The sequence below is a fragment of the Salpingoeca rosetta genome, assembly GCF_000188695.1.
Source record: "Salpingoeca rosetta unplaced genomic scaffold supercont1.16, whole genome shotgun sequence".
Classification (NCBI taxonomy): domain Eukaryota; class Choanoflagellata; order Craspedida; family Salpingoecidae; genus Salpingoeca; species Salpingoeca rosetta.
In genome coordinates, this window is record NW_004754918.1 from 1,248,721 (window position 1) to 1,258,720 (window position 10,000).

Consider the following 10,000-nt stretch of genomic DNA (forward strand, 5'->3'; position numbering starts at 1 on the left):
GAGTGAATCGTCCATCGACATTCGTCCATACACCAACCAGCGCAAGGTGTGTACATATGCGCACGCGTTCGTGTGTGTGCGCACGCGTTCGTGTGTGTGTGTGTGTGTGTGTGTGCGTGTGTGTGTTCGTGTGTGCGTGTGTGTGTGCGTGTGTGTGTGTATGTGTGTGTATGTGTGTGTATGTGTGTGTGTGTGTGTGGTAGTGGCCCACTGCCAACAGAAACTGATGAAAGGTATACCTGTGTACACATTCACACACATGCACGCACACCACCCATTCACATTCACACGCGCATACAGGTTGAGCTGGTTGTGATCAAGCCGAGTGGCGAGGTGTCTGAGTTTCAGCCCACCATTGACAAGATGCTGGGCACATTCCTTGATCGCCTCACACGCGCACGCGCCATCCGCAAAATGGTGCGAAGGTCACTGCTTTCCATCAGTCGCTTGGTTGTTTGCTTGCTCACGTTGATGTGTGGGGGTCATGCACTGCCGTGCATGCGTGTGTGTGTATGTGTGCATGCACTGTCTCCCGCATTCACCCATGGCGCGTCACCTCACGCACACATGTCTGGACGCAGAACCCGAGCAAAGTGTCCTCGTTTGCACTCCTGAAAGCGCGGGATCTGTTTCGCAGGGGCAACACCGCAACGTCTGCCGCGTACGTCCACCAATGCGTTGTGTTTCGGCTGGCCGTTGTACGCTCGTGTTCACTGCCCTCTTCATTGCTTTGATACAGTTGCGTCGGGATTCCAGCACAAACGCTGGCGCGAACCTGGTCATCGAACACCACGTGACATGACTTCTCCCCCCTGTCTGCCGGTCTATTTGTCGCCTCTCTCATGCACACACGCACACACTGCAGGCAAAAGGGGCAGGTTGAGGGTGACTTTGCGATGGCAATCTCGCTGGCGTATTCGTGCACGATGCTGCGCACACACGGCGTCACGCCCTTCTACCGCTCCATCACATCCTATCTCAACGGCGAGAAGAACCCGCGACTCGGTCCGTGCGAGGCGGTGTGTGTGTGTGCATTTGTGTGTGTGTGTGTGTGTGTGTGTGTGTGTGTGTGTGCATTTGTGTTTGTGTGTGTGTGTGTGTGCTTGTGTTGTGGTCTCATGTCAGCTCACATGCCTGATGTCATGTCTGCTCTATGCGCACCGTCGACAGGTCAGCAGATGAAGAAGAGCCAGGAAGTGATGAACATGGTGGCCAAGCTGAAGAAAATTGTGGAAGGTGCGATCGACACACGCGCTGTGTTTGATGGCTGTGTTTCGTCGCTGTGCGTTGGTCCGCCCTCATGTTGTCGCTTGTACGTTCACCAAGCAAGGCACGCTCAAACTCAATCACACACACACACACACACACAAACCTTTCACACGTTCACACACACACGCACACACACACACACAAACCTTTCACACGTTCACACACACACGCACACACACACACACACAAACATCTCACATGTTCACACACACTCACGCACACCCATCCCCCCTCTCCCCTCCCCTCTTCCATGCAGAGGAGCAAGCGCAAGCGCACAAGGGCCACCCGAAGTTGGAGAAGCTGGAGGAGATTGTGACGAAGCACTTTCGCGAAACGAAGCACAAGGACACGCGCGTGATTGTGTTTTCGTCCTATCGTGACTCTGTCGTGGACATTGTGAACGTTCTCGGGAAACACAAGCCCCTGATTCGCGTTGCGTCGTTTGTCGGCCAGGCGTCTGGGAAATCCAAATCGAAAAAGGGCCAGAAGCAAAGCGAGGTCCGTCAATATGCATTCGTGTGTGTGTGTGTGTGTGTGTGTGTGTGTGTGTGTGTGTGTGTGTGTGTGTGTGTGTGTGTGTGTGTGTGCGTGTACTTTTCATGTGTTCGTGGCTTCTTGCGTTTCACGCGCTCTCGCTTGTGCCTTTACACATGAACATTCTGACTGACGAGAGTTGACACGATCGTTTGCCTGACATCACATGTGCCGCGCTTTGGCCGCTGCAGCAAATTGCGGTTGTGAGCAATTTCCGCGCCGGTGTCCACAACACACTCGTTGCAACGTGTGTTGGTGAAGAGGTGCGATCTTGTGTCATCTGTTGGCATGCAGATGTCACGCATGCGCGCACTCCTCACTCATTGTTTTGCATCTTTTGCACAACACTGGCAACACAGCATCCTCACTGCTTGACCCTCCGCGTGTCTGCGCCCATGTTCTGTGCACAGGGGCTTGACATTGGGCACGTTGATCTCATCATCTGCTTCGATTCCAAAGGCTCGTCCACGCGCCTCATCCAGCGCATGGGCAGAACAGGTACTTGGTGTGCTGACTGTACGCGTGTGTGCGGTGTTCGTGTGCATGTGTCGATGGTTGAGCCCCGCAGACTTGCTCACGCATACACACACAACCACACACAACCACACACACACACACACGATCACAACCACACACACATACAACCACAACCACACACACACACACACAATCACACACACACATACGCGCACACGCGTGCGCAGGGCGAAAGCGGAATGGGCGCATCGTGCAGCTGTTGTGCGAAGGGTCGGAGGTGAACAACTACCGGCGCAGCACAGCGGCGAGCACCAACATTCGCCAGGCCATTGTCAATGCCGCAAAGAAGTTCCAGCTGTACCCGCATAACCCGCGCATGCTGCCACCGGGAACAACGCTGCAGGTCCGCAAATTCTCATTCACACCCATCACCCACGACTGGGCACCGCCAAGCCAGGACAACCCAAAGCAGCAGGGGAAGCAGAAGGCGGCGAGGAAGAGGAAGGGGAGGAGAGGTGCTGGGTTGGATCTGGACGACGACGACGACGGCTTTGATGGCGATGATGATGATGATGATGATGATGGTTATGATGATGATGATGCTGGTGGTGGTGGTGGTGGTGGTGGTGGTGATCGTGGCATGGACGGTGGTGCTGTGGCGAGTGCTGAGGAGCTCCGACGACAGGCGCGGCGAAGGCGACGGGCAGCGGCGGCAGTGAGGGCGCACATGGAGGCATCAGGCGGTACAGCAGACACGGACCACACCGACGATGATGACGGCGATGACGCCGATGACTATGGTGGTGTCGATGGTGGGGGAGGGGGTCGGAGAGGAGGTGCAGTGGGACGGCAGCGCCAGGCGAAAGCAACAGCACGCACGAAGGCCAAGGGAAAGAAGAACAAGAAGAAGAAGAAGAAGAAGAAGAAGAAGGCCCCCATGTTGGATCTTGATCTCGGCACGCAGGTAGAGGGTGTTGACGCCGATGTCGATGATGATGATGGTGACGACGACAACGCTGATGATGACGAAAGTGGTCGTGGCGATGGTGATGGTGATGGTGATGGTGCGAGTGCTGGTGGTCCAAACCAACCCGCTACTGCTACTGCCACTGGTGGTGGCGGTGGGTTGTTCACGGAAGTGTCCCCACAACGGCCGGGGCGGCTTCACACATCCTCCTCAACAGCAGCAGCAGCATCATCAGCGTCGTCGTCGATGTCTCGCACGCCGTCCCCTGCAGCAAGGAAGGAGCGACGCCAGCAGCGCCAATCGCGCAACTCAGGGCCATCACGATCACGATCACGATCGCGATCACGATCACGATCACCGGTCAAGCGGGCAGCGCCATTACCGAAGAAAGGCCGTGGTGGCAGTCGACGGAGCGCAGACAGCAAGGCCAAGCAGGCCAAGCAGGCGAGGAAGACAGCCACGAACAGTGGCAAAGGCGACAACGGTGGCAATGATGAGGATGATGGCAATGATCGGGATGAGCTGCCGGTGTCGCTGCTCTTCTCAACAACAACAGCAGCGGATATCGTAGGCGCAAACGCCACCACATCCACCAATGCTGACGTCGATGCCGGCGAGGGCCATGGCGGTGAGAGCACGAACGCTGCTGACGCCCAGCATGTCACTGCTACTGCTGCATCTGCTGCGTCTGCTGTGCAGGATGATGATGATAGTGGTGGGGGTGGGGGTGGTGGTGGTGGTGGTGGCCGTGAGGACGATGGTGGTGATGATGGGCAGGTGTTTGATTGGGAGTGGGAACCGCCTTCGCCTCCAATGACCCCGCTGTCAGTGACAGATACGTCTCCGTCGAAAAACCACCGCAACGGTGGGAGTGACCGCGGTGGTGCAGGTGCTGTTGTTGTTGTTGGTGGTGGTGATGCTGATAGCCGCAGCATTGGCGGCAGCATCGGCGGCAGCAGCAGCAACCAGCAACGCCGCAATCGCAGCCCGCCGCGCCATCACCAGCAGTCGCCGCTTCGTCGCTGCATCACTACAGCACCGGCACCGGCACCGACATCACCTTTGTCTTCCTCTGTGTCTCGCGGTGCGCGTGTGCTCGCACTTCTGCCAAAGTTTCCCGGTTTGCAGTCGCGCGCTGTTAATGGCGGTGGCGATGGCGGTGATCGCGCAGCAGTGCAGGAGCAAGACAGGCAGCGGCGGCAGTGTGGTGCGAGAACAGACACGGTGCAGCGCAGCACACGCCCCCGCCCGAGCATTGGAGGCGAGCAGCACAGCATCTCGCGCGCTGGAAGGGCAACCGTCATCCACAGCGCAGCCAGTGCCGCTGACATTGACGGCATCGACACGCTCAATCATGACGACGACCTTGAACAACAACAACAACAACAACAGCAGCAGCAGCAGCAGTTTTCACCGCTGTCATCGCGTTATTCGTGCGGTTCCTCCACTGTGTCTTCCTCGGAATCTTCACCAGCGTCATCATCATCGTCGTGTGCAACAGCAACCGCAGCGCTGCCACATGTGCTGTGGCCGTCGCTTGCATCGTGGCAGAGAGACGTGTTTGCACTTGCACTGCATGAGGTGGCAGCAGAGACGCGTGTGCGGAATGCTGAGTGTCGTGGCGTGGAGAAGCATGGTGATGCTGATGAGAGTGGGGATGGTGTACATGACAGCATGGCTTGCGCAATCAAGGCAGCGAAGGTGCATGAAAACCAACAGCAACAACAACAACAACAACAACAACAACAACAACAACAACAACAACAACAACAACAACAACAACAACAACAACAACAACAACAACAACAACAACAACAAGCGCTGAGTGCGCTTGGGCTGGAAGGCGCATCTGATTTGCAGTTGTTGTCGCTTCTCGACACTGATGAGGAGAATGACAGCGAGCGAGAACAAGAGTTGGACGCCGCAAGCAAGGGTGGTGCAGACGCGGCAACTGCAGAGGTGACTGGTGGCATCCCACTTGATGATGATGGTGGTCAGCATGAGGGGGAGGAGGAGGATGATGGTGACAACAGGTCACAGACTGTTGTGTCCATGAAGCCCCACTTGGAGGCGCTGCTGATGGCGTCCGACAGTGACGACGATGACAGCTACAACAGTGCAGGTGGTGATGGTGGTGATGGTGGGGAAGGGGCGAGTGAATGCGTGAGTGTACACGATGGCATCTCTGCACATGTCGATGATCAAACAGCACCAACAGCAGCCGTCCATCCATCGCCACCATCAACAGCAGCTATTCATGCAGCAACAACAGCAACAGGAACTGGGCAGCCATTGCCTCACACCACCGCTCATGATGATGACGATGACGATGACGATGATGACTCGTTCTTCGCAGATGCGGCGATTTTGAATCAAATTGAGCAGCAAGAGATTGCAATGGGCATTCGGGATCTCCTGGACGACACCGACGATGACCATGATGATGATGATGATGATGATTATGATGATGGTGATCATGGTGGTGGTAGTGGTGATGGTGATGATGAGAAGAAACAACGTGGGTTGGAGACGAGCCAGCAGTTTGCAGACAGCCCTCGTGCTGGCAACATGAGTGAAACCACCACCAGCGTGGCTGTGCTTGATCAAGGCACGACCACGATGACCACCATCCTTCATCACCCCAGTGCGGCTGTGGGCATGAATGATGATGATGATGATGATGATGATGTGAAGGAAGATGTGGCGGTTGCTGTTGACGATGATGAAGCAGAGGCACAGGCTGCTATTGCCGCTGCCCTTGCAGCCGGCACAGACACCAGCGATGAGGAGGAGGGCAGTGGTGGTGATGGTGGCGGAGGTGATGAAGATGGTGACGGCAACGCTGGTTTTGAAGGAACGCCAGAGCCGAGCTCCACATTCCGGGCACACGCGCTCCTGGATGATGATGACGATGACAATGATGATGATGATGATGCAGCTGCTGCTGGTGCTGGGGATGATGACGCTTTACTTGCTGCTGAGGTTGACAATGTGGAGCAGCTCTGCAACAACGGCAACGAGGTTGGTGTTGGGCTTGAACCCGGCACAGCAGCAGCGATAACAACGGGCGTACCACTCACAAACGCTGAGATGAACGACAACAGTCACAACAATCACAACACGCCCTCCACGCCTGTCGCCACGGCCTCTGCAGCCACGACGCCGTCCCCTGTCGTGCTTCGCCCAGCGCAGCGCCAGCGCGCCATGTTCCTGCACGACTCGCAATCACCATCGCAGTCCCCGGCTGCGAACAACGGTCGTGGAACGCAGCGACAGCAGCGACAGCAGCGACAGCAGCGACAGCAGAACGGGTTGAGCCAGTCTCCACAGTCACAGCACCGGCAGCAGCAAGGCCGTCGGAGGGTGGTGGTGGCAGCAGCACATGACACGGATGAGGACAGCTCACCCGAGAAATTGGCAAATGTCGTGATTCGGGCATCTCGCACGAGCAATGGAAACGCGGACAAGAAGAAGAAGACCGCAGTGTTGGCTTCGACAAACGACCACAAGGCACGACGCCGGCGTCATGTTGGTGGTGGTGATGGTGATGGTGGTGGTAGCACAGGTAACAGTGGGAAGAGCAGGCGACGGATGCGTGTATCAACCCGCAGCAGCAGCAACAGTCGCGGCGCTGCGCGGTACTGGCTGGACGACGAAGCGGAGGAGGGGGACGACGACGATGATGATGAGGTGGCGGCGCTGATGGAGCAGGAGAGGCAACGGCGCAGGCGGACGAGGGACAAGAAGCAGAAGAAGCAGATGATGAAGATGAAGAAGAAGAAGAACAAACAGACGAGGGAATCGAAAGGCGGTGGTGCTGACGATGACGAGGATGACGAGGATGATGATGACTTTGAGAGTCCAGGATGGAAGGTGAAGAGAAACAGTCGTAAGGGCAGCAAAGATGATGGCGACGATGAAGAACAACATGGTGAAGAATATGATGACGAAGATTATGATGATGACGATGAGGAGGAAGGCATGATTGACGTGAACAAGTACGATTCACAGGACAGTTTCATTGATGATGCGTCCTCATCACAGCAGCTCACCCCCGGCGAAACAAGCACGCGCCACCGCCGGCGCCGTCGCAGCAGCAACCCTGCCACGCCACCAACAACCCAGGGCATGGCTGCCATCTATCGCCAGTCGCTCGTGTCGCCATCGGTGGGGGGACCCAGCAGGCACGTGCCGCGTGGTCAGCGAGGAGCAGTGCGTGGCGGGTCGAGGCGCGGGCTGTTGTCCCAGGTGTGCGGGAACATGCGGCTGAGCCGGGTGGGGCCAATGCCAAACCTGCAGCGATACATGGCACTGGCAGATGCCCTTGAAGGCGGTGGTCGTGGCACTGCTCGTGGCCTGCGCAATCGCAGTGCTGGTGGTGGCGATGATGGTGATGGCGACGATGGTGATGGTGAAGGGGAGGATGGGAGCGCGTTTGTGGGCACCTTCTTTGGAGATGAAGACGAGGTGGTGTGCACTGCAGGTGACGGCGATGCCGACCTCGACAGCTACGACGAAGGAGACGGGTTTATCGTGCACGCCGACGAAGAGGAGGAGGACGCGCTGCTGTGGGGCGCGGCGGAGGAAGTGGAGGGTGTGGCCCGGGCAACCGGCGAAGCTGACGCTGATGATGATGATAGACGTGGTGGTGGGGGTGGTGGTGGGGGTGGTGGTGGGGGTGGTGAGGAGGCGGTGGATGGTGGGGATGGTGTGAGTGATCGGGGAAATAGGCATGCAGGAGCAGCAGCAGTACAGACGCGGCTGAAGGAGGCTTGCAAGGATGCTGATGATGCTGATGATGATGGCGTGGGCAGATTGGGAACGGCAGTAACAACGGCAACAGTGGCAACAGTGGCGAGGGCGGGGAAGAAGGCAGACCACACCAGCGCGCGCGGTGATGGGGATGGGCAGGTGAGAAAGCGGGCAAAGCGGGATGAAAGGAAAGGCATGCGTATCGGTCTGGAAACAGTTGCCGAGGGTAACAATGAGCACGGAGGTGATGGTGGTGGCGATGGTGGTGATGGGGGTGATGGTGGTGATGTGAACGTGGACGCCATGCTGCAGTCCCTCAAGTTTACTGGAAGAGGAATGCACACGGATGCACCAGCGGTGCCGTCTTCGGCAACCGCGAAGCGTGGGACAGCGACCGCGAAGCGTGGAGCAACGACGGTCGTATTGACTACGGCTGCTTCAACATCCTGCGTGGTGCCATCATCGTCATCATCGTCATTATCGTCATCATCGTCATTATCGTCATTATCGTCGCCGTCGAAACGACCGCGCCGTGCCCTCAACTTGCGCACGCGGGCCCGATCCCAGCGAGGTGGTGGAGGTGGTGAAGGTGGCAGCGGTGGCAGCGGTGGTGGTGGTGGTGGTGATGGAGGTGCAGGTGGAGGTGGTGGTGCAGGTGATGGAGAGGAAGGTGATGGAGGTGATGGTGGTGCCGCACGTGTCAAGCAGGAGGCAGATGACCACGTACAGCACCAGCAACACGTACAGCAACACGTACAGCAACACGTACAGCAACAGAAGAAGGATACGAAGCGGCCTGGCATGGCTCCTGCGTTGCGCCGAGACCTCGAGCAGCGCGGGCTGGTGACGGCGGTGCAGGAGGGGGCGTGTGTCTTCATCAACACGCGGCAACTACAGTCAAATGGCGAGGTGATTTCGCACCTGCGCGACCACCACCACCTCGACACGTGCGTTGTTGCGATGGATGCGAGGTCGCCGTCGTTTGTGCTGAGCACGCGCATGGCTGTGCTCCGCCTGGCCCAGGCTGACGTAATCGGCTGGAGCAGCAGGCCTGCCCTGCGTGATTTGGTACTTGCCAGCGTGGCTGCGTACGACCGCTTCTACGTGATTGTCGAGTACCAACGCGACAAGAACGCCGCCAAGGGCCGGCATCGCCAGAAGGGTGCACACGAAGAGGTGAGGCGACGGTGGTATTTGGGAGGGGGAGGGAAGGGGTTGCGTGCATTGTGTGTGGGTGGGTGTGTGGGTGTGTGTGTATTGGTACACAGCAGCTTTCTTTGTGTGGTTTGGTGCTTCTGCGTCCAAGTTTGCGTTTCTTCGCCTTTGCTCACACATGCCACCATGCGCACAGCTGCCCGTCCGCCACCGCTATGAAGCGCACAAGGCGTACCACCACCACCTGGCCCAGCTGACACACGTGCGGGCAATTGTCATCACGTCGCTGTCGCCTTCAGACACGGCCGCGTTTGTGACGCAGCTCATGCAGGGCGAACTCGGTAAAGGTCTCGCCCTCACGCGCACGTTTGCAGACGCCTGCGCACACTCCCACACCCAGCAGGTTGGCATGTGCTCTTTGTGTGTTGGGGGGGGGGTTTACTTGTGTGTACGTGTGTGTGTGTGTGTGTGTGTGTGTGTGTGTGTGTGTGTGTGTGTGTGTGTGTGTGTGTGTGTGTGTTCTTGTGTGTTCTTGTGTGTGTGTGTGTGTGTACTTGTGTGTTAACACCTGTGTCGTTGAGCATCGTCAGCGTGTATTGACTCACGTCCGCTGATGAATGTGTGTATGTGTGTGTGTGTGTGTGTGTTGGATCTGGTGTGTAGTTATCACAGGTGCTTGAGCTTGTGTCTGGGTGCGGGTGGCTGACTGCCAGCATGCTGGCTGTGCTGGCGCCGTCATGGGATGACATCTTGGCCATGGACGCACGAGAGATTGTCGCTCGTGTTGGCTGCAAACCCCAACACGCCCACGCCATTGTCAGGGGGCTCGCACACAAGTTTATTCCC

At 57.5% G+C, this 10,000-nt stretch overlaps 1 protein-coding gene across 1 annotated transcript in view; it reads left to right on the forward strand.

The window, feature by feature from the left end:
• The window catches only part of PTSG_07244 (uncharacterized protein), a gene marked incomplete at both ends in the record, with an annotated part of 11,620 nt that overhangs the window by 1,614 nt on the left and 6 nt on the right, over positions 1–10,000 (forward strand). The window contains 11 exons of the mRNA XM_004992606.1: positions 1–46; positions 301–417; positions 582–680; positions 879–1,005; positions 1,171–1,316; positions 1,549–1,767; positions 1,995–2,066; positions 2,214–2,301; positions 2,508–9,175; positions 9,351–9,557; positions 9,818–10,000. The exon at positions 1–46 is cut by the window's left edge and continues 23 nt beyond it; the exon at positions 9,818–10,000 is cut by the window's right edge and continues 6 nt beyond it. Coding sequence (XP_004992663.1) covers positions 1–46; positions 301–417; positions 582–680; positions 879–1,005; positions 1,171–1,316; positions 1,549–1,767; positions 1,995–2,066; positions 2,214–2,301; positions 2,508–9,175; positions 9,351–9,557; positions 9,818–10,000 — 7,972 coding nt within the window. The remainder of the gene's footprint in view (positions 47–300; positions 418–581; positions 681–878; positions 1,006–1,170; positions 1,317–1,548; positions 1,768–1,994; positions 2,067–2,213; positions 2,302–2,507; positions 9,176–9,350; positions 9,558–9,817) is intronic.